The 25,043-nt window shown below is 39.7% G+C and overlaps 1 protein-coding gene across 1 annotated transcript; it reads left to right on the top strand.

Moving 5' to 3' along the window:
- Positions 1-1,662: 1,662 nt before the first annotated feature.
- On the top strand, positions 1,663-4,918 carry LOC122282064 (60S ribosomal protein L15-1). The gene is made up of 4 exons (XM_043093992.1): positions 1,663-1,819; positions 2,640-2,806; positions 4,236-4,433; positions 4,523-4,918. Exons 1-4 carry the CDS (start codon positions 1,816-1,818, stop codon positions 4,766-4,768), a joined length of 615 nt encoding a protein of 204 aa, XP_042949926.1. The 5' UTR covers positions 1,663-1,815; the 3' UTR covers positions 4,769-4,918.
- Positions 4,919-25,043: the final 20,125 nt, after the last annotated feature.

Here is a 25,043-nt window from a genome sequence, read left to right as displayed (position 1 = left end):
TTATATTATAAATTATAATAACATTATCTTATATAAAATATAAAAATATTATAATAATATTAAAAAAATTAATTTAAAATATATAATATAGCAAACTAGTTTGGTCCGATCGTCAAAAGCATAGAACCGGAACTTGATCGGTACCAGCCGGTTTTGGAACTAAGGGAACTAGTCCCAAACCGGATTGGTCCAAAACTGGACCCATTCCACCGGTTCAGGTCAATCCAGTCCGGTTTCCCGATTAATTTTTACACCCCTAATAAAATTGATCTTTTTTGTACAATCCTAATTCTATTGCTTATTTTTTTATGACCCAAAATTTAAAAAAAAAAAAAAAATCTGAGCTAAAACTATTAGGGCGTATTTTGTACCTGTTACCATAACTATTGTCTAACGCCTTCAAGAGGAGGAAGGAAAGGGTGGCTAAGGCTGGGTAGCCTTCAATACTCAAATCAATTATCACAAGAGCTTAACCTCTTGAAATGGAGAGGATGAGTCTCACCTGTCAAATACCTGTGTTTCATTTGTGTCACATACTTGATTTTATTTGTGCCCCGTTCCTCGTAAAACTCGCCCATCATGGTCATCATTCTCCTTGCCGAGACAACGGGATATGGCATTTAATGAGGCCACTTGCACCTTGGGGAGGCCACTCTTGGATGCATTTAATGTGTCTGATTCTTGGGGGACATGATCCTAAGTGGTTCTTGTCCCATTAATGCACTAGGACAAGAGACTGGGGTAGATCACTGGTTGAGCTTCTTGGCGACGGGCTTGCCTGGGTCCTTCTCCTTGAGTTCTTTTAGTCCATTCCTCTTTAAGGCCCGTGGGCTCTGCTAGGGAGTATGAGCCCAACTCGAGCATGCACAAATCACCATTCTAGAAACCTTATTCCAAATATTATTTTTCTACTAGAGTTGTTGGTTTCAGTTTAGAATCGTTAGGTTGGTTATTATTAATAGAATTTAGACATCGCCTACCATACCAAAAATCTTTTAACAATTAATAAAATGCGAGTGGATAAGAGACAAGGTAAGATAAAATATTCAATGTCTCAAATAGGTGGCCGAGATTCTAATTGCATTTGTGCATGTTTGGAATTGTTGTGGTAATATAGCTTTAGTTATAGAGTTTAGGCAATAAATTCTATTATTAAGATTTTATTTATTATTTGATAATTATATATTTAAGGAACTTTCAAATATGTTACATTTATTTGAAAATAAAATTAAAAAAAAAAAAGAACTTTTGAAGTAGAAACGAGATAAAATATCATTTGATTTTTTAAAAGTTATGACCAATTCCTTAATAGAAATTAGATCTTTTTTTTATCAAATAACATTGAAAATGGTCTAATAAGATTTTCAGTAAGCATAATGAAAAGAATCTATTTAATAATGCACAAATGAAATTGCAATACAATTACGCTCAATATTCATATGGTAAAAGGCAAATATATAATTATTTAAAAATTGTATAAATATTTTTATCTATTGAAAATTTTCTTTAAAATTAAAATTAGGCTCCACATTATCCCAAAAAAAAAAAAGAAATGAGAAAATTTTCTTTTTAAATTAAAAAATATTTTAATATATAGCAACGAAAGAAAACTTTTAAGACTAACAAGCACAATGCAAATAATGCAACACCAACACATGCCGTCCTTCCTACTCCTACCTTTATAAGGCCTTGAGAAATGAACGGCCCGGATTAAAGTCCATCCCACTTCATGTTTATAAAGCCCCGTTAAACAGCTTAAACCTAACTCTGCTGAAACCTACACCGTGACTACGCCTCGCGGCTCATCTCGAATCCATGGGTACTCTCTCTCTCTCTCAAACTCGAATTAAGTTCCTAGAAACTTGAACACTTTTATCAGAATCTGTTTATTTATTTATTTACGTGTTCTTGTTTACCCAGGCGTTTTGTTTTTGTGGTTTTGTCAGTCATTACTGGGAAGCTTTGTGGTTCTTTTCTTCCCTAGAATATTTTTATTTCTTTGAAAATGGAGTAATATAGCTGAGATTGACGCTATGGGTCATGCGGTTTATGATGTTTCGGTTTTTGGTATATTTTAAAAGTAGTTCGTGTTGACTGAGGCATCCAATAGCTGTATATTACTGGGCTCTCTTTTTGGTTCCTGGTCATTGTGCAAAATGGAAAATTTCCCTCTCAAAATATTGATGTGCATAACTCTGCTAAAGAGTTTCCTCTGGATCCGTCTAGATTGTTCATCTCAAATACATTCGGTTGGCTGGCTGTAAATGATCGATGTAAGATGTACTCAATGTATTGTCTGAAACTAATTGAAGTATCATTTTCTGCACACTGCTTATATTTCTCTGGGACAGTTCTCTAAGTGACTGCATAAAGGGTTTTGAAAGCGACATGGTGTGTTTATGTCGTGTGATTTGTTTTTCTAGAAAAAATGCGTTTTTTTGTTTTTTCCTTCTTTTTTGGTTAACCTATCCTTTTACAAAATAAAAACTAGTTTTTTCGAAAAAATAAAATAAAATTGTGGCTTTATTTCCATTCAGAAGCATGATGTGTGGTATGTTATTATCTTGATTTTGTATCTATTTTTACACCTAGTTATGGGATATATTCTTATTTTATCTTTCATGGTTTTGGGGATAAAGGGGCTTACAAGTATGTGTCGGAGTTATGGAGAAAGAAGCAATCTGATGTGATGAGGTTTCTGCAGAGGGTGAGGTGTTGGGAGTACCGCCAGCACCCTTCCATTGTTCGTGTTACCCGCCCGACTCGCCCTGACAAGGCTCGCCGCTTGGGTTACAAGGCAAAGCAGGTAACAGTGGCTTTAGATACTATGGACATTCTATGCCGATGCTTGAAATGTTATTTATATAACAGTTCGTAAAAGTATTTTCCATTGAGTTTGATACGAGGTTTTATCCAATTTGTTATAATTGCCTATTTATGTTCCTCCTTAGCACTCCTGTGGACTATGGGGCTCATAGTGCACCCTTATATATGAAACTTATCTGTCTATTTTATACAGTTTGCAATTTAGACTAGTTTAATGATAGTTGGGCGACATCTTGATGGGTTTGCATTTCTCTTTTGGAGATAATTTACTTTGACAAGATGCTCCCTTAGACCAGCTACACTCAATTTACAATCCATTATCTGACCATGCAAGATCTCTTTTTTGATCTTGCTTTTGTCTTGATACAATAAATTTCCGGCCTCTGCTCAGGGAGTTGTGAGCTCAAATATGGTTTGCCAGTTACGTTCTTTTTGTTAGTACTTTTGGAATAAGCACAGAAAAATGTGAAATTAAGAGCCCCTTTCATTTGTTTCCTGTACATGTAATGTTGGTAAAGCACACTTGAGCTCAAAGTGCCAAGGCCAAAGTCCTAATATACTCTGTCTCTCAAATTTCACAAGGCATGTAACTTGACTTATACCGCACTTGAAAATCTCCTATTCAATATCCATTCTCTTTTAGCTATTATTATTTTTCTCTCAGAAAATAAAACTGAAGTTCTAGAAAATAAAAATTTGGGCGCAGTAGTAGTTCAATTTTTTTTTTAAATCTTTTGTTGGCTTATAAGGAATTCAATCATGAATAGCATACCGATTTATACAATAACATAGTTCAGAATACAGTATATGGAAAAATACTTATAAAAAAAAAAAGAATTCAGTGTATGGAAAAATAGATTACTATCTCATTTTAACCTTGTTATTGTATTGTATTGATATTTTGTTATCCCACATTACTACTCAAAGGCCAAAGCTCGGCCCCATTTGGATAGTGAAAGTATTTCATCTCATCTCATCATTACAACTTTTTCAAATTCCCGCACAAAATATAATGAACAATTCAGCTTTTTCAAATCCCAAAATAATAATAATATTAAAAATAATATTCTAACAATATTTTATTCAACTTTCAACTTTCATCTAAAACCATCTCATCTCATCTCATCTCATTATCCAAACCGCACCTAAAAGAAATAAATTATTTTTAAAAATCTACAACTTGCTTCAAACAAGCATGTGCTCTGCACCTAAGCTATGCTTAAGTGCATCTGGTGCTTTTACCAACACTATGACATGCCATGCTTTTGTATTTCTTTTTTAACTTTGTTGATATGTCTGGACACAAATTCACTGTATGATTTGTTCGCCTTTATCTGAATTGTATAATGTGATCACTCATAATTGTTTTCGTTTATAAATCTTTCTCAGTGATGAATTATTTTTTGCAGGGTTATGTGGTCTATCGTGTTCGTGTTAGGCGTGGTGGTCGGAAGAGGCCTGTTCCCAAAGGTATTGTGTATGGAAAGCCCACAAACCAGGGTGTTACTCAACTGAAGTTTCAGCGCAGCAAGAGGTCAGTTGCAGAGGAACGTGCTGGTCGGAAGTTGGGAGGTCTCAGGGTTCTGAACTCATACTGGCTTAACGAGGTTTACATTTCAATCTATTAATTCACCACATTGATATCTGTTGCTTAGAGTGGTGTTTCGCTGGTTCTGATATTGCTTGTCTGATACAGGATTCTACTTACAAGTACTATGAGGTGATTCTGGTTGATGTTGCTCATAATGCAGTCCGAAATGACCCAAGAATCAACTGGATCTGCAATCCTGTCCACAAGCACAGGGAGCTTCGTGGTCTCACTTCTGCTGGGAAGAAATACAGGGGATTGCGTGGAAAGGGACACCGCCACCACAAGCAACGTCCTTCTCGCAGGGCAAACTGGAAGAGAAACAACACTCTTTCTCTTCGTCGCTACCGTTGATTTTGGCTATGTCAAATCATGTTTATCATTTTATGGTCATTGGTACGGAGGGAACATTAGTGGTTATTTGGAATTGAAATTTTGGAGATCGTGATACTTGAATTATGTTTTACCTTAAAATTTTACTAAGGTGATGTCTTTGAGCTGGCATGGGTTTTGCACTGAGATGATTGATATATGGTTGCTTGTGCATTGCATGATTCTCAAGTTCTTGGCTTGGTCCTCTCGGTTTGAAATCTGGCGTTCTAGCTATATGCTTATTTTACAATCGTTAAAATATGAATTATTTTGATAAAATGATGTTATTTTATGAATTATTTTATAAAGATGTTTCATTTAAAACATGGTTGTATAAGACTCTGTTTCTGTCATCTTATTATCCAATAAAATATCAAACCAACTTGTGACAAAGCTATAACAGGTTTCCATTAAACTGTGAAGTTGCTCATCATCTCTAGTTCATTTGTGTGGGGCTGATGCTCCTGAATAAAAGGTCGAAACGATACACAACATGACGAGACAGTGGAAGCCACTGTATTTAGCAACCCTTATTAACCGACAGGCAACAGCTGTTAATTTTATATATCCTTAACAATCCTTAGGTTCGTCTGTTTGCAGCAAACTCATATTCGGTCTTTTTCTAACTCTTTGTAATAGGGAGTAATGATGTACGCATAATTTCTTTCAGTGTCATTTTTACAAGCATGTTTTAAAATGACGGGTTTTTTTTTTTTTTTTTTTTTCTCAGCAAACGATAAAACTTCATTAATAAAGAGTCCTTAATACATAGAGACCGAAATATGGATGCAGAAGACAAAACATGTGAATTCTTTCCACTATGAAATTCCAGTCAAGGGGATGCGTCTATACATATTGTTGGAGGCTGCCCATTGTGCAATGGAATGCACGCATCGATTATGAGAATGATGTAATTTCACTACCTGCCAACTCTCAAAGTTTTGAAGTTAGAATCTTTTGTCTCTAGTTGTTCCTTCTATTATTCAGTCCAAGACTTGCTAACGTTGCCTTAAGGCTGTAATAACTACTTGGGAATCCCCTTCTATGATAATCTTCATGAGATGTTTTAAGTGTGCTTTCTGTACATCTATGAATGCTGACATGGCTTCACCTTGGTTTGGGTTGCTACTATTTGAGTATTTAGTTACTACAAATTCAATTGACCCATTATGTGCTAGGCAGGCACACTGCTACTACAATACTGCCAGTTGGTCTCACTACTACATCAAATGTGATTGAGAAGTACTTTGGAGGAAGGGGGGACCCAATGGGGCTGCTATTAACCACTTGAAATTGCTAATAGATTTACTACCTGAGGTAGTATTTCTAAACTTGTTTCCTTTTCTTCAACTGTTTCCACCCCATATGATCCTTATGCTAAACCTGTTGCATCTGCAAAATCTAACCAATACTTCTTACCTGCTTCAAAGACCCAATACATCATAAAGATGTGTTCATGAAATCTGTTCTATATTGAATCTAACCGATCAATAGATACAGACTCATACAAAATTGCTACCAGATATTTTCTCCCAAATTTTCACTGGATCTAGGAGAATCTAGCCAAGAATCTCCATTATTATTCTAGCATACTAATTCACACTGATTCCCTTGTAATAAAACCAATCTATGATAAAATTGATAGTTCCAAACTGATTTATCATAGTGCTTATATTTCCCGTCTCATCACCGAGGAAGATTGGGGTACACACCCATCTACTTCTAAAAAACTCCTTGATTCTGATATAATCTACACTTATTATGATTATATCGATGTTTGGTTCAAATTTATGTTGTTTCAAATACCTGATATGTCTCACTCATGGTTTCTTAACTTTGACAAAAAATTCAAAGGAAAGATTCTACTATGGTGGCACCAATTTGGCCTTATTCCTAAAATTTTCCCTGAAGAGCTTCAACAAGCCTTCAAATGCTTCCAAAATGAAATTCCTGCAAAATTGGATGGATATATGGCAAAATTTCCATATTCTCTTCACTTTTACAAATGGTTCAACACTCCATGGATCTTAAAATGGTCTTATGAGAAAAATGGAGACTTGTTAATGAGATACACATTCGTCAAGTGGTGCGATAGGTTCCCTCACATGCAAAACATTATTAATGCTGTTATTAAAGAGTTCACATACTACTCCAGATCTAAAGAACTCCGAATAATTTCCTGCTATTGACCGTTCATTAATACCTAGATATATTAATCCAGGCACCAATCGTTTCGACAAAAGAGAAAGCAACTGCAACTGCTTCCTCTTCTGAAAATCTGTTAAATCCTCTAAGTCCAAAAAGAAGAATGTTCTTAAAGGACTTACAAAAAAGGATCTGATTTACTTGCTTCAATAATCAGTGAAAGAAGATAATTCTGACTCAGACAATTCAAAAGCATCTTCAGTAGCCTCATATAGTAACTACTTTGGACATGATTAAGAAGATACTCCAAAACTATCTGATGACTGATTCATTCATGCTTCACAGGCTGACAATTCAACAACGAACAATAGCCACAATGTTTCCATGTGGATGAATACACTATTCAATCACGGACCAATATTGTTTGCTTTCACTTTATTACTTTAATAATTGTACACAGTGCTTCCTTGCTTTATAAAAGGAACGCATGGCTTCAGACTTAGGCAAAACTCATCAGAGCATTTTACTTCATGACTCTAGATAACATTCCCAGAGCCTCCTTTTCCCTCTCACTTCTCTTCTTCTTCATCCCTAATCTCTCCACTTGTTGTAACTTGTTTACTTTAAACTTGTTTATATTATTTTCAATACAAGTTTATTTTTATTATTACTTTCTGCATACATTCATACAGGCAGGTTCTACCGCCTATCTATTTCTTGTAATCATGTTTATATTTTTGTACTGCATTCATGCATCGGATGGCTTTGCCGCCACATATTCTGCTCACATTTAAATTCTTTTATGTATTAATCTTCCTTTCTTTTCTGTTATTACTTCTGTTCTTCCTTCCACTCCTTTTTGGTATTAAAGCCATCTTTCGGCTCTTGGTGATTAATAGTTCGTAATTATGTCTCTTTATTTCACTTGACTTGTTCTTCTTCAAACCAAAGACTCTTACTTTGTCCAGTTATCTCCAGACTTGTCAAGAGACCTACTGCCTTGTAAGACCCGTTGCTAAGACAACGTAGAGCAATTAGATGCCAGGGTGAGATAAGGTATGAGAGTACCTAGGACTTCTGAAATGTGAAGTATTGTTTTGATTAATAACAAAATGAGTAGAATGTTTAAATCTAATTCAACTATTAGTTCCAGGACTGTACCTTCTGATATCATTAATGAGGAAGATTTTTCTGTTGAAGAAATTGATTCTGTTGATTTGAATCGATGGACCATTCCACCGATTCAACCAAACACTATTTACCAAACAAACTGGTTTCAATCCTGTTTCAAAACTGAGTTCAAAGTTAAAACTGTTGAACAAACTTATGCTATTTCAAAATCTCAAGAAAAATTTTATATTTTTAACAGGAAATCCATACAAGATTTCCAGTCAAAATGATACAAGTTTTTACATATTGGATCTGTTCAAGTTGCTGTCAAACCTTTAATAAGGAAAGGCATCAACGCCTCTATTTTACTTTGTTTAAGAGATGTTAGACACAACCAGTTTGAAACTAGCATTCTTGGAATGATTCCGTCTTCTTTATTCAATGGTCATGTTTATTTTGATTGTTTTCTTGATTTACCTCTTGCTTTGGATGATCCCAATATTTTAAAGGCTTTAACTTTAAATATCGCTACTTTTGGTTATGATATGATTGAAGGTAGCAAACCTCTTGTTGTTGTTTACAGTATTTATTACAGGGTTTTAAAGAAGACTTTAAATCCAAAAGCTGTTTTAAAATCCGCATGAGATAAAACTTTGTTAATTCAAAGTTCAACCCCTAATGCGAACATTCAAATTCCAAAAATGATTTTCTGGAAACATATTACTCTCCCCAGAGAATGAATTTTAGAACAAGAAGTTCCTCCGGCTAGAGTTTTCACTGATGAACCTGATCTTGATTATATTAAACAATATTTAGATGATACTGTTAAGATTAGTTTTGATCAAACTCCAACACCCAGTCTGTGATGATCAGCTTTTACGTGTATTTTCACTGAAGGGTTGTTTTTAATTTAATTAATATAGTAGTTTATTTATTTTAAATTATTGTGTTTTAAATTGGTTTTTAATTTATTTGATGTTGTGTTTTATTTATTTAGTCATTTTATGGTTTTTAAAATCGTTTTCGGGGGATCTGTTTTGGTTTCCGGAGTGAGGACTGGACCTCATTTCTTTCCTACATCTTTTCTTTTCTCTTTTTCCTTTTTCTCTTTTTTCTCTTTTTTTTTTCTTCTTTCTCTTTTTTCTTCTTTTTCGTTCTTTTTTTTTTCTTTCTTTTCTCTCCTCCCCAGTTCTCTCTCCTGCGTGACTCTCTCTCCCTACCCATTTCCGTTCGTTTTTCTCTCTTCGCCCAGAACCACTGCCACCGGCTACCGTGCAGCACACCACCCATCCAGTTTTCTTCCCCTCCCTCCAGTGAACCACCCCACCAACTTTCATCCCCAACCGTGCCGCCGTTTAGCTAGAAAACCACCTTCAAGCCGCACGGTTTTAGCCCTGATTTGCCGTCGTCGCTCCACCTCCGGCCACCACCTCTTCACCACTTCATCACCGACTCCTTTCCGTCCTAACCCACCCATTTCCGGCCTCTAACCCTCCCCGGAACAGCTCCCACGAGCTAGCTTTCCGATTTGGGTATTTTGGCCTTCCTCCGCCGTTTTCACCGCCAAACTCCACTTCCACTAGTTTCATAAACATCTCTAGACCATTCTCTATCAATCCCGAGTTTTGGTTTGTCCCCGTTCAAAAGTGGGTATTTTACAACCCACGGCCACAGTGAAATTTCACTGTTACGTTACTTTTCTTCCGCCGTTTGCAACGCCGTGAGCTTTCGAAAAATATCATATAGCGCTGTAAATATTTTCCAAACCCTACTTTTAGATTTAAATATATTTTTCTCATTCAATAAATTATTTGTTGTTGGTTGGCTGATTTCGGACTGAGTCCGAGGAGTTCGAGGGTTGGATGGTTTGAGGACGGAGTGCTTGGTTTTGGTTGTTTGTGATTGCTTGATTATTTGAACCATGAGGCGTGAGTTTCATATTGTGTATATGTGCATTTTATTTTAATTGAGAAAATCCCGTTTTATTGGTGTTAATGGTTTTCGGGTGCGTGTGTTTCACGAGCCCAAGCCGGGATGGATTATTATCTCGGTGGAGCTCCTCTGGTCACTCGGGAGTGGATAATACTGAGTGACATCCCTTGGGTTGTCGCAGGACGACGACTGGATCGCACGATACGATAACGCTGTCGTGTCGACTCCGTGGTCCCTAGAGTGGCGGGGACTAGAGGATGGCCCGGCCAGGTACGCGCTGGGCACGAGTCTGGGTATCACTCGTTTAGGTGTCACACGTGTAGTCATTACCTGCGGTGTGGCACAGAGTCAGGGTGTGCGGATGATCCCTAGGAGAGATCATGGTGCATACATAATTGGATGGTTTTTATGGTTTTCGGATACGAGCCATTTTCTGGGAAAATGGTGAGGATGTGTTGAGGCTTTGTGATCCATTTTCTGGAAAAATGGTGATGTGGGTCATTATCTGGGATAATGGTGAGGCTTGGTTTTAAGCTATATCTTTTTGGGCCATATGGGTTTTTGGCGTGCGTGGAAAAATATGGTTTTACGAGTCGTGTGCGTTGGTTTTCCTTTCATGCATATTGTTTGAGTTTTATATGTTTTTATCTAGTGGTGTTTGGATTTTACTTACTTGCGGTATCATTTTTTGTTCCGTAGATTTTGGTGCAGAATTCGAGGAGGAGGAGGAGGCTGAGCCCGAGGATGCGGCTCCGCTGGAGTTCTGAGTGGAGTCTATGTTTTGTATTTGGCTTTGAAATAATATTTGTGTTTTGTAATATTTTATTATGTATGTTTTAAACAGCTTTGTATTAAATAAGAAAAATTCTGGTACTTAGTTATTGACTTTGCTTTTTGCTGTGTGTTTCTCGTGCACATTCGTTGCTTATCCACACACTTGGCACACGTCGATAGGGTGGTGACCCGTGATGTCATCATCCGGACGTCTCGATTTTTCCGTGTCCGTGCATGGGGATTTGGGGGCGTCACAGGTGGTATCAGAACGGTTTGGTTCTGGGTAAAACCATATATCCCGTAGGTAGTACCAGAATATTTTTTAAAGTTATGTTTTAAAAAATTATGTCAAGTAAAGTTGCTATTTGATTGGTTTTATTTGTCTTATTTGTTTGAGCTTGTTTGCTGTTTTTATTTATTTAGTTATGCTTTTGCAAGCTGGTTTCTTTTGTTTCTTGTTATGTGGTGTTGGTTTTTGGTTTTTATTTTTTGTTTGTTGTTGGTTTTATTTGTTTTTGTTTTCTTAAAGGGGGTCAAAAGTTGTGGTGGCAGAAAAAATGGTGAGACCAAGGAAATCTACTCAAGGGTCTTGGGACGATACGCCGAGGGATGACTCCATAGCCCAAGCAATACGGCAAATGACGGAGTTCATGCAGCAGAATTTTAGGCCACAGTAGGCAAGGCCTTGGCCACAACAAGGAAGGCCTTGGCCACAACAAGGCGGTCCCTGGCCACAACAAGGAGGGCCTTGTCCACAACAAGGAGGGCTTTGGCCACAACCAGGAGGTCCTTGGCTACATCAGGGAGGGCCTTGGCTATACCCAGGAGGGCTTAGTAGCATGGTGCAAGCCGGATGCACCTATGAGCACTTTCTAGCGCATAGGACTCCACACTTCACTGGAGAAGAGGATCCACTTCAAGCTGGAAAGTGGATCAAGGACTTGGAAAGAACTTTTGAGATGTGTGGTTGCATTGAGGCGCAGCAAGTTCTCTACACCAGCTACCTATTGCAAGGCACCGCTTCTGATTGGTGGGATACCAAGAGGGTAATGCTGGAATCAGAATTGGGATCTTTTGCTGCTGTGACCTAGCAGCGCTTCAAGAAAGAGTTTAATGATCGCTTCTTTCCCACTTCTGTAAGGAAGCAAAAGGCAAGAGAGTTCTCAAATTTGGTCCAAGGGAGCACGACAGTGGAACAGTACGCCCGAAAATTTATAGAACTTGGGCGATTTGCTCCCCACCTCATCGCCATAGAGGAAATGCAAGCTAAGCGTTTCCAGGAGGGACTACGCCCTGATATATGCCGTATGGTGGCCAGTCACCGGATATCCACTTTTCAGGACTTAGTGGATGTGGCCACCCTTATAGAGCGAGAGAATAATCTGAGTATGGGCTCCCCTCCAGGACATAAGAGGCGGAGTTTTTCTGGTGAAGGAAGCAGCTCGGGTTCGCCTCAGAAATTTGTTCAGCGGACCGGAACTCGACCGCAAGCGTCCTCAAGTGTTCATATGGGAGGACGAGTGCCAGTTTGCGGAGTTTGTAATAAAGCCCATGTGGGTGAGTGCCCTTCTGGTGGGGCTCGATGTTATAATTGTGGCCAGCAGGGTCACTTTGCTCGTGAGTGTCCAAAACCAGTTCAAGGAAGCCGTGGAGGTAGACGCGGTGGAAGAACAAATCCAAGACAAGCAGTACAAGCCCAGGTTTATGCTGTCACACCCGGAGATGTGGATGATGAGGCACCAGCGACCCATGATGCTGGAGTAATTACAGGTATGGATTTAATTTAATTTTGTGTTGGATTTGATTTTTGGTGTGCTTTGATTTCTTTGTGTATTTGGATTTCATGGGTTATGTGTTTGGTTCAGGGATAGTCCGTTTATATGAGTTTTATGCTTGCACTTTGTTTGATTCGGGTGCTTCACAGTCATTTGTATCTTTCACGTTTGCGCGGATGTGTAATTTGGTCATGGAACCTTTGCCGAAATCATTGGTAGTGGCTCTACCCAATGGTGAAATGGTGTGGTGTTCCAAGGTTGTTTTGGGATGCCCATTAAATTTTGATGGAAGGTTCTTGGATGCTGATTTGGTAGTGTTTAAGCTGTTGGGTTTTGATATCATCCTCGGGATGGATTGGCTATACCGATATTCTGCGAGTATTAATTGCAGAAGTCGGGTAATTAGCTTTCAGCTTCCAGATGGTGATTGTCTGGAATTTACGGGAAGCAAGCTAAAAGAAAAGCCGGTAATTATATCGGCAATTCAAGCAAGAAGAGAGATTGCATGGGGAACGGATGCATTCTTAGTCCAGATGGTGTCCACGCCGCCTGAGAAGAAGTCTTTGGTAGACATTCCAGTTGTGGAAGAATTCCCCGATGTGTTTGTGGATGACTTGTTTGGACTACTCCCTGTTCAAGAAATGGAGTTTGTTATAGACTTGGAACCTGGAGCGGCTCCTGTACATAAAGCTCCTTACCGCATGGCACCGGCTGAATTAAAAGAGTTGAAGACTCAGTTGCAAGAGCTGGTAGATAAGGGATTCATTCAATGTAGTACGTCGCCGTGGGGTGCGCCAGTTCTGTTTGTTAAAAAGAAAGATGGAACCCTCCGTATGTGCATTGATTATCGGGAATTAAATAAGGTGACCATCAAAATTAAATATCCTCTCCCACGCATCGATGATTTATTTGATCAGCTTCAAGGAGCAGCGGTGTTCTCGAAGATTGATTTGAGGTTGGGATACTACCAGTTGAGGATCAGAGACAAGGATGTGCCCAAAACTGCTTTCAGGTCGAGATATGGGCATTATGAATTTAAGGTGATGCCGTTTGGATTAGCCAATGCCCCTGCCGCTTTCATGGATTTAATGAATCGAGTATTTCGACCTTATCTGGATTCCTTTGTGGTAGTATTCATTGATGATATTTTGATTTATTCCTGAGATGTTGAAGAGCATGTGTATCATCTTCGTCTAGTTCTTAGGAAATTGAGAGAACACCAGTTGTATGCCAAGCTCGGCAAGTGTGAATTCTGGTTGGAAGAAGTCAGATTTCTTGGGCATGTGATTTCCCGAGACGGAGTGGCGGTTGATCCTAGTAAGGTGGAAGCCATTTTGTCATGGCAACGTCCGACTACAGTGCCCGAGATCCGGAGTTTCTTGGGACTTGTCGGATATTACCAAAGATTTGTGGAGGGATTTGCTCGCCTATCCGGACCTCTCACAGCTTTGACTCGGAAGAATGCAAAATTTGTTTGGTCAGATAAGTGTGAAAGAAACTTCCAAGAATTAAAGAACAGGTTGATGACGGCACCAGTGTTAGTGCTTCCAGAACCGCATAAGCCATTCGTAATCTTCAGCGATGTGTCTAAATTTGGATTGGGTTGTGTCCTTATGCAGGAAGGACGGGTTGTTGCCTATACACCTCGTCAGCTAAAGGACCATGAGAAAAATTATCCGACGCACGATTTGGAATTGGCTGCGATTGTTTTTGCTCTTAAGATCTGGCGACACTTTTTGTATGGGGAAGCTTGTGAAGTATACACCGATCACAAGAGCTTGAAGCACTTGTTTTCCCAGAAAAATCTGAACATGAGGCAGAGACGATGACTGGAGTTAATCAGTGACTACCAGTGCAAGATCAAGTATCATCTGGGGAAGGCAAATATAGTTGCTAATGCTTTGAGCTGAAAATCGCACTTGGAAGATGAAGCCGAGCCGTCAGAATTGGATTCTTTGCTTTGTGGGATGAGAAGGCTCCTTATTGAAAGTTCACAGTAAGAAGAGATTTTATCTTCAGTTCTTGATATTCGGGTAACTGATTTTGAAGAATTGAAGACTCTTCAAAGGAAGGATCCAAAGCTGCTGGATATCAAAAAAAGAGTCAAAAAATCTAGAGGGCCGTTGCACTATGGCATAGATAAAGATGAAATACTTCGGTTCCGAGATCACATAGTGGTCCCCAAAGATTCAGAATTCAAGGAGCGGATCATGGCAGAAGCTCATGCGGCCCCTTATTCAGTTCATCCCGGCAGTACAAAGATGTACCGGGACTTGAAGAAAAATTATTGGTGGGATGGAATGAAGAGGGATATTGCCTTGTATGTTGAGAAATGCCACACATGCCGTCAAGTCAAGGCCGAGCATCAAAAACCAGCTGGTATGCTCCAATCCCTCCCTATTCCTGAGTGGAAATGGGATGATATCACGATGGACTTTGTAGTGGGCTTGCCGAGAACGCCTAGTGGAAAAAATTCTGTTTGGGTGATTGTTGACTGGTTAACGAAGAGTGCTCATTTCTTGCCTGTTAATAACACCGATTCCTTGGGTAAGTTGACACGCTTGTACGTGAAAGAGATAGTGCGGCTGCACGGCATACCGAAGAGTATAGTGTCAGATCGAGATCCAAGGTTCACGTCTCAGTTCTGGAAGAGTTTGCAAGCAGCTTTGGGTACTAAGTTGAAGTTCAGTACTGCATATCACTCACGGACAGACGGCCAATTAGAGCGCACCATTCAGACCCTTGAAGACATGCTGTGAGCATGTGTCATGGAATTTCAAGGGAGTTGGAAAAACCATTTGCCACTCATAGAGTTTGCATATAATAACAGCTTCCATGCGACCATTCAGATGGCTCCCTATGAAGTTCTTTATGGGAGGAAGTGCAGATCGCCCTTGTGTTGGGATGAAGTCGAGGAGAGTAAGATAATTAGACCCGAAAAAATTCAAAAGATGCAAAGCCAAGTTCGGATCATCAGGGATAAAATGGCAGCAGTTCAGAGTCGCTAGAAAAGCTACGCTGATACCAGGAGGAGAGAGTTATCTTTTGAAAAAGGTGATTGGGTTTATCTCAAAGTCTCTCCCATGAGAGGAGTTAAGCGTTTTGGGAAGAAGAAGAAACTGGATCCGAGGTATGTCGGCCCTTTTCAGATTCTGGAGAAGGTAGGGTCCGTCGCCTATAGAGTTGCTTTGCCAGAATATTTTGGGGATATTCATGATGTCTTCCACGTATCATCCTTGAAGAAGAGCTTTGGATAACAAGAGCCACGTTTTGTCGACCCAAAGAGTATTCAGTTGCAACTAGACCTTACTTATGAGGTTGTTCCGTCGCAGATCATGGATTGGAAGGAGCAACAGTTGAGGTCCAAGATGATACCTTTGGTTAAGGTGGCATGGGGAGATCCGTTAGCTCAAGACTTCTCTTGGGAGCGAGTAGCGGATATGAGGGAGCAGTACCCATACTTGTTTGAGTAATGACAGTACGTTTCTTAATCTTGGTCACAGGTGGTTTATGTGATATTATGTGGCTTGATGTTATCTTGGTATTTGATCTTGCAAATTTTGAGGACGAAATTTATTTTTAAGGGGGGGAGGATGTGATGACCCGCTTTTACGTGTATTTTCACTGAATGGTTGTTTTTAATTTAATTAATATAGTGGTTTATTTATTTTAAATTATTGTGTTTTAAATTGGTTTTTAATTTATTTGATGTTGTGTTTTATTTATTTAGTCGTTTTATGGTTTTTAAAATTGTTTTCAGTGGATCCGTTTTGGTTTCTAGAGTGAGGACTGGACCTCATTTCTTTCCTGCATCTTTTCTTTTCTCTTTTTCCTTTTTCTCTTTTTTCTCTTTTCTTTTTTTCTTCTTTCTCTTTTTTCTTCTTTTTCTTTCTTTTTTTTTTCTTTCTTTTCTCTCCTCCCCGATTCTCTCTCCCACGCGACTCTCTCTCTCTACCCATTTCCGTTCATTTTTCTCTCTCCACCCAGAACCACTGCCGCCGGCCACCGTGCAGCACACCACCCACGGCCTTGGGTATTTTGGCCTTCCTCCGCCGTTTCCGCCGCCACCCACGGCCAAACTCCACTTCCACTAGCTTCATAAAAATCCCTAGACCATTCCCTATCAATCCCGATCTTTGGTTTGTCCCCGGTCAAAAGTGGGTATTTTACAACCCACGGCCATAGTGAAATTTCACTGTTATGTTGCTTTTCTTCCGCCGTTTGCAACGCCGCGAGCTTTCAAAAAATACCATATACCACTGTAAGTATTTTCCAAACTCTACTTTTAGATTTAAATATATTTTGCTCATTCAATAAATTATTTGTTGTTGGTTGGCTGATTCCGGACTGAGTCCGAGGAGTTTGGGGGTCGGACGGTTTGAGGACGGAGTGCTTGGTTTTGGTTGTTTGTGATTGCTTGATTATTCGAGCCATGAGGCGTGAGTTTCATATTGTGTATATGTGCATTTTGTTTTAATTGAGAAAATCCCGTTTTATTGGCATTAATGGTTTTCGGGTGCGTATATTTCACGAGCCCAAGCCGGGATGTGTTATTATCTCGGTGGAGCTCCTCTGGTCACTCGGGAGTGGATAATACTGAGTGACATCCCCTGAGTTGTCGCAGAGCGACGACCGGATCACACGATACGGTAACGCTGTCGTGTCGACTCCGTGGTCCCTAGAGTGGCGGGGACTAGAGGATGGCCCAGCCAGGTACGCGCAGGGAGCGAGTCTGGGCATCGCTCGTTTAGGTGTCACACGCGTAGTCGTTACCTGTGGTGTGGCACAGAGCCAGGGTGTGCAGATGATCCCTAAGTGAGATCATGGTGCATACATAATTGGATGGTTTTTATGGTTTTCGGATACGGGCCATTTTCTGGGAAAATGGCGAGGATGTGTTGAGGCTTTGTGATCCATTTTCTGGGAAAATTGTGGTTTGGGCCATTATCTGGGATAATGGTGAGGCTTGGTTTTAAGCTATATGATTTTGGGCCATATGGGTTTTTGGCGTGCGTGGAAAAATATGGTTTTACGAGTTGTGTGCGTTGGTTTTCCTTTCATGCATATTGTTTGAGTTTTATATGTTTTTATCTAGTAGTATTTGGATTTTACTTACCTGCGGCACCATTTTTGGTTTCGTAGATTTTGGTGCAGAGTTCGAGGAGGAAGAGGGGGCTGAGCCCAAGGATGCGGCTCCGCCGGAGTTTTGAGTGGAGTCTATGTTTTGTATTTGGCTTTGAAATAATATTTGTGTTTTGTAATATTTTATTATGTATGTTTTAAATAGGTTTGTATTAAATAAGAAAAATTTTGGTACTTAGTTATTGACTTTGCTTTTCGCTGCGTGTTTCTCGTGCACATTCTTTGCTTATCCACACACTTGGCACAAGTCGATAGGGTGGTGACCCGTGATGTTATCATCCGGACGTCTCGATTTTTCCGTGTCCGTGCATGGGGATTTGGGGGCCTCACACAGTCTAAGAAGAAATTCTTTTGCTGGATCTAGATCTTCATTTGTTGGTTCTGTTTTGGGAAATCCAGTAAGAAAAGATCAAAATCTCAATATCTTTATGGAAGGTTCCGTAAAATCAGCCCAACCTGTTTTAAACAATTCTGATTTAAAATTGAAAGGACTTTCTACACCCTCTCAAATTACTTCTATTTATTATTCAACCAAGGATGTTGACACGTCCAAGGGAAAATGCCGCAAATCCATAAAAGAATAAGCCAATAAAGACGATGAAGATACTTCATCTTTGTCTCCTACAGTTTCAGATATGGTTGCACTAGTTGCTCCTACTTTACCTAATCAACTCTATGTTATAAACAAAGATTATTTTGAAATTGATTTAATCTCTTTATTCAAAGATTATAATTCTGCCAAAAACTGTGATAAGAGAAAAACTTATCATGCGAATTTTTCTGCTCCTGAAAAATTACGTGTTAAACGCAAATAGAAAGAAAAGATGTATGAGCTTCAGAAATACATTCTTTTCTTTGATTTTGTTGAAAATTACTATGTTTCAAAAAATAGTTTGAATTTTTTAAAAACTGATTTTGTCAAGGAAGAATGAAATGTTACTGCTAAATCCAGTCATCCTCCTTTAGAGGCAATTGTTATTTCCCACTTGGGTGTTGATTTAATTTTTCTCCTTTTGAAACACCCAATACAGAGTCCAATAATAAGGAGATTACTACAGTTTTATTTGAGACAAAAAAAAAATATTATTCAACAAACTAATTTTTCAAATACTTATTTCCAAACCATTGGACAACAATTGGATCGAATTGAATAAAAGATAGAAAATCCAATTTCTGCCTTATCTTCAAAATCTGTTTCACAAACTATTGAAAAACCTTTGATTATTTTACTAGAGACAAGGCCAAAGCTTGATTTTCAAACAAAACAGGCCAAGACTCTTGATAAAATTGATTAAATGCTTAAAGAAATTGAAAAAGAATGACCTTCCACAAGTGCTCTAACCAGCAAAGAAAAGGAAGATGGTTTTGTTAAAAGAAGATTCTTCTGAAAGTGATTCTTCAACTGAAAAAAATATTGATTTACTTGAAAAGAATTTTCAAGATTTTGATTTAAAACCAGAAATTGCCAAACTTTCTTCTCAACCTAGAAGGGATTTTCATCAATTTCCTAAGGAAAAGTTTAAGACAAGCTTGCATTTTTAGGGACCATAACTTTTCCCAAATTGGAGAGAAATGTGAGGAATTAAGAGCATTAGACTGAGATGATATTGCTGCATATGCATATTTGACATATAATTTCCCAGAAGAATGATGTAGCCATTTAAATCTGTCTATAATATTGTGGAATTGAAATTGGGCTAGTGGGATTTTTTCAATTTTATTGGTAGGGCCTTGAGAAAAAAAAGTTTGAAAGAGGAGAGTGTTTCTTCTAGGTTTCTCTAAAGTCAACTCCAAGACTCTTAGATGTGAGTTTTGGATAATGGTTGATAAGGAAGGAATTGGGATAGGAGGGGACATTGTGGGTATCCAGGGATCCATCCAGACTCTTGTATTGGCACCATTGTTGATTTGCAGGCAAAAGCTAGTAGTTAGGAAATCTCTTTGTTTTAATACTAGAGTTTGATTGTTTTACAGGAGTGGTTTGCCACAAAGAGTTTTTCAAATATTTTTTAGAAAACAAAGATTTCCAAATACTGGTGCCCTCACTAAGGAGATGCCAACCTAGTTTTACTCAACAGGCCTCTATGAAAGAGTGAAGTTATCCTAAGCCCAAGTGTTGAGTACTGTGGAGTCTGGTCCACACTGCTTGAGCGGACGCATTGGCCGCTCGAGCGAATTCAGGCAGAGTTGAACGCTCGATGTTAGCTCGACAATGAGCTCGAGTAGGGAGCTTTCGCTCGAGCGGAGGCATTAACCGCTCAAGCGAAGTCAGGCAGAGTTGAATGCTCGATGTTAGCTTGACAGTGAGCTCGAGCAAGAAGCTTTCACTCGAGCAGAGGCATTGGCCACTCGAGTGAAGTTAGGCAGAGTTGAATGCTCGATGTCAGCTCGATAGTGAGCTCGAGCAGGATGCGGAAGGGAAGTTCACTCGACGTGCGCTCGACAAGCCGCTCGAGCTAACATGCATTTTTTAGGGCTTTCTACCGTGTAACTATATATATGATGTTTTGCATCATATGGCCGTACGAGTGAATATTGTGGATGTACAGTGTTGAGATCTATCTTGTAGTGTGATATTCCTCAATAATAAAATCCTCTGCAGCTCCCATGGACGTAGGCAATTTGCCGAACCACATACATCTTGTGTCGTGTGTGATTGCATGTTTGTTTTTCTCGTTTGATATTATTTTTCAATTCATTGTCATCATTTTTCACAACAATTGGTATCAAGAGCCAAGGTTAGGGTCTGAGGAAAAAGGATGGCTGGAGATGATTTGAAGGTATCGGGGATCGAGAAGTTTGATGGCACGGATTTTGGATACTGGAGGATGCAGATAGATGACTACCTCTATGGGAAGAAACTTCATCTTCCACTATTGGGGAAGCAACTGGAGAAGATGGATGATGCTAATTGGAATCCATTGGATCGACAGGTTCTGGGGGTTATTCGATTAACCCTGTCGAGATCCGTTGCACACAACGTCATCAAGGAGAAGACGACTGCAGATCTCATGGTGGCTTTGTCAGGTATGTATGAAAAGCCGTCAGTGAATAACAAGGTACATCTGATGAAAAAGTTATTCAATTTGAAAATGACAGATGGTACTTCTGTTGCACAACATCTGAATGATTTTAATACTATCACAAATCAATTGTCGTCTGTTGAAATTAAATTTGATGATGAGATACGTGCACTGATACTATTGGCTTCACTGCCAAATAGTTGGGAAGCCATGACAATGGCTATTAGTAATTCTGCTGGTAAAACTAAACTGAAATATGATGATATTCGTGATTTGATTTTGGCTGAGGAGGTGCGCAGGAAAGATTTAGGCGAGACCTCGGGTTTGAGTTCAGCCCTAAATGTTGATTCTCGAGGGAGATCACATGACAGGAACTCAAACAGAGGAAAATCAAAATCAAAGTACAGGGGCAAGAGCAAGTAGAGGCCTGGTCAGCAGGCAACTTACTGGAATTGTGGCAAAGCTGGCCACATAAAGAAGAACTGCAAAAACCCTAAGAAGATGAAGAATGATAGTGCTAATGTGGTAACTGAAGAAGTACAGGATGCACTATTGCTTACAGTTCACAGTCCAGTTGATGACTGGATACTGGATTCAGGGGCTTCCTTCCATACATCTTCTCAACGGGAGCTAATGCGAAACTATGTTGTAGGTGATTTTGGGAAGGTGTATTTGGCTAATGATGAGGCTTTGAACTTAGTGGGGATGGGAGACATTGATATTGCACTCCCTGGCAAGAACAAATGGACCTTGCAAAAGGTCAGGCACATTCCTAAGTTGAAGAAGAACTTCATTTCTATTGGGCAGCTCGATGAGTGTGGTCATTCAGTGGTGTTCTCAGATAGCACCTAGAAGGTCACAAAAGGGGCATTGGTACTAGCTCGGGATAAGAAAATTGGTACACTATATATGACTATTGGTTTGATTGACACTATTGCTACTATCGTTGCAGAGAGCACAGCAGATTTGTGGCATTGCAGGCTTGGCCATATGAGTCAGAAGGGTATGAAAGAACTTCTGTCTAGAGGCAAGCTACCAGAGCTGAAGTCAGTTGATCTTAGTATGTGTGGGAGTTGCATTATGGGGAAACAAAAGAAGGTCAGCTTCTTGAAAAGTGGCAGGACGCCTAAGACAGGAAGACTTGATCTTGTGCACACAGATGTGTGGGGTCCTTCCCTAGTGGCATCTCTTGGAGGTTCTCGCTACTACGTTATGTTCATTGATGACCATAGTAGGAAGGTATGGGTTTATTTTTTGAAGCATAAATCTGACGTGTTTAATGTTTTCAAAATCTGGAAAGCCATGGTTGAGACAGAGACAAGCCTGAAACTGAAATGTTTGAGGTCTGACAATGGTGGTGAGTATGTTGATGGTGGGTTCAAGGAGTATTGTGCAACTCTGGGTATCAGAATGGAGAAGACCATTCGTGGGACACCATAACAAAATGGAGTTGCTGAGCGTATGAACAGAACCATCAATGAGTGTGCTAGAAGCATGAGGTTGCACACTGGACTACTACCCACTTTCTGGGCAGATGTAGTTAGCATTGCCGTTTACTTGATAAACAGAGGGCCATTAGTTCCACTGGATTGTGGATTGCCTGAGGAGCGGAAAATAGGTTAAATTTTCTCACCTTAAAACTTTTGGTTGTCTTTCTTATGGGCTTATTAATTCTGATGCTCGTAGTAAGCTTGAGGCTAAATCAAAGAAATGTTATTTCATTGGCTATAGAGACGAAGCATTTGGCTATCATTTTTGGGATGATCAGGGTCGGAAAATCATAAGAAGCAGGAATGTGAGTTTCAATAAGAAAATTATGTACAAGGATAAGTCTAGTACAGCTTCTACAGTAGCTCCTCAGGAGTCCGAGTTTGTGAGATTGGATGAATTACCAGAGGTCACAGTGCAGTGTAGAGATGTGAGTGACGGGGAGAGTGGGTCCAGTGCACCCATTCCTATTATTCTGCAAGTAGTTTCAAAACCGTCCACTCCTACAGTTCCAATTCATAGGTCAGTTAGGACTATACCTCCTCCACAGCGTTTCTCATGTACTTTGAATTACATTTTGTTGACAGATGGTGGAGAACCACAGAGTTACAAAGAAACCTTGCAAGATGGAAATTCTAGCAAGTGGGAGCTGGCCATGAAAGATGAGATGGATTCTTTGTTAGGGAATCGGACATGGGAGTTGACAGAACTTCCATCAAGGAAGAAGGCATTACACAACAAGTGAGTGTACCGGATGAAAACTGAGCATGATGGCAGTAAGAGGTACAAGGCTAGACTTGTTGTAAAAGACTTTTAGCAGAAGCTGGGTATTGATTACTCTGAGATCTTTTCTCCTGTGGTGAAGATCACAACTATCAGGATGGTACTGGCTATAGTTGCTACTGAAGATCTATTTCTTGAGCAGTTAGATGTGAAGACAGCTTTTCTTCATGGAGACCTTGAAGAAGACATCTACATGCACCAGCCTGAGGGGTTTGTGGTACAGGGAAAGGAAGGTTCAGTTTGCAGACTGAAGAAGAGCTTGTATGGACTGAAACAAGCTCCTAGATAGTGGTACAAGAAATTTGACAACTTCATGCACAGTGCGGGGTACATTAGATGTCAGGCAGATCACTATTGCTATGTCAGGCATTTTGAAAATTCTTACATTATTTTATTGTTGTATGTGGATGACATGCTGATTGCAGGGGCCAGTATTGATGAGATTAATAATCTGAAGAAGCAAATGTCAGAGCACTTTGCAATAAAGGATTTGGGAGCTGCAAAGCAAATCCTTGGCATGAGAATTGTCAGAGATAGAGTCAGAGGTACGTTGAGACTCTCACAGGCTGAGTATGTGAAAAGGTACTCAGCAGGTTCAATATGGACAAGGCCAAACCAGTTGGCACACCCTTGGGAAGTCACTTCAGACTCAGCAAGAATCAGTCACTAGAGTCAAAGGAGGAACAAGATTACATGAGTAAGGTTCCTTATGCCTCAGCTATTGGTTCACTTATGTATGCTATGGTTTGTACAAGACCGGATATTACCCATGCAGTGGAAGTTGTGAGTAGATACATGAGTAACCCAGGAAAGCAACATTGGGAAACAATGAAGTGGATTTTGAGGTACCTAAAGGGTTCCTCAAAAACCTGTTTATGTTTCTTTAGAGAGAGCTTAGAGGTGCAGGGCTATGTTGATGCTGATTTAGCTGGAGATATTGATAGCAGGAAGAGTACCACGAGCTTTATTTATACACTTGGTGGTACTGCAGTGTCATGGGGTTCTAATCTACAGAAAACAGTTTCTTTGTCTACAACAGAAGCTGAGTATATTGCAGTGTCAGAGGCTGCAAAGGAGATGGTATGGCTATAGGGCTTCTTGAAGGAATTGGGTAAGAAGAATTAGAAAGGCACTCTCTACAGTGATAGTCAGAGTGCCATATTCCTTGCCAAGAATCTAGCATTCCATTCTAGAACCAAGCACATTCAGATTAGGTATCACTTCATACGGTCATTGTTAGATGACGGACAGTTGTTACTTAAGAAGATTTGTGGAAGCAAGAACCCTGCTGAGATGTTGACAAAGGGTGTTACGCTTGAGAAACTGAAGTTGTGCGCAACTTCAGTTGGTCTTCTAGCATGAAGACAGGAGCAGTGAGTTGTAGAGGTGTAGGATATCATGTTTGAGGAAGACGGCAATACAGCGAGTGTACCAGTCTCCAAGTGGGAGAATTGTTGAGTACTGTAGAGTCTGGTCCACACCGCTCAAGCGGAGGCATTGGCCGCTCGAGCGAATTCAGGCAGAGTCGAACGCTCAATGTTAGCTCGACAGTGAGCTCGAGCAGGAAGCTTTCGCTCGAGCGAAATCAGGCAGAGTTGAACGCTCGATGTCAGCTCGACAATGAGCTCGAGTAGGATGCGGAAGGGAAGTTCGCTTGAGGCGTGCTCAACACGCCGATCGAACATGCATTTTTTAGGGTTTTCTGCCGTGTAACTATATATATGATGTTTTGCATCATTTGGCCGTACGAGTGAATACTGTGGATGTACAGTGTTGAGATCCATCTTGTAATGTGATATTCCTCAATAATAAAATCCTCTGCAGCTCCCGTGGACGTAGGCAATTTGCCGAACCACGTACATCTTGTGTCGTGTGTAATTGCATGTTTGTTTTTCTCGTTTGATATTATTTTTCAATTCATTGTCATCATTTTTCACAACTGAGCCCCTCATAGACTTAGGCTTACAGATCAAAACTTACGAGTAAAGTTGTGGGACTTTTTGGGATCAAACTCCCCCCCAGAACTTAATGAAAACTTTATCAATGCTTGTTGATATGTTCTTTGGAATCCATATACAAGACATT

The sequence above is a fragment of the Carya illinoinensis genome, chromosome 11, assembly GCF_018687715.1.
Source record: "Carya illinoinensis cultivar Pawnee chromosome 11, C.illinoinensisPawnee_v1, whole genome shotgun sequence".
Lineage (NCBI taxonomy): Eukaryota > Viridiplantae > Streptophyta > Magnoliopsida > Fagales > Juglandaceae > Carya > Carya illinoinensis.
The sequence above is the reverse complement of the archived record's forward strand: the minus strand, read 5'-3'. Positions and strand labels throughout refer to the sequence as shown.

What these genes read in the sequence shown, in the direction of transcription:
- LOC122282064 (XM_043093992.1), top strand. An exon ending in TGGGTTACAAGGCAAAGCAG is followed by an intron (nt 2,807 to 4,235) that starts GTAACAGTGGCT and finishes TATTTTTTGCAG; the next exon opens with GGTTATGTGGTCTATCGTGT. An exon ending in ACTCATACTGGCTTAACGAG is followed by an intron (nt 4,434 to 4,522) that starts GTTTACATTTCA and finishes TGTCTGATACAG; the next exon opens with GATTCTACTTACAAGTACTA.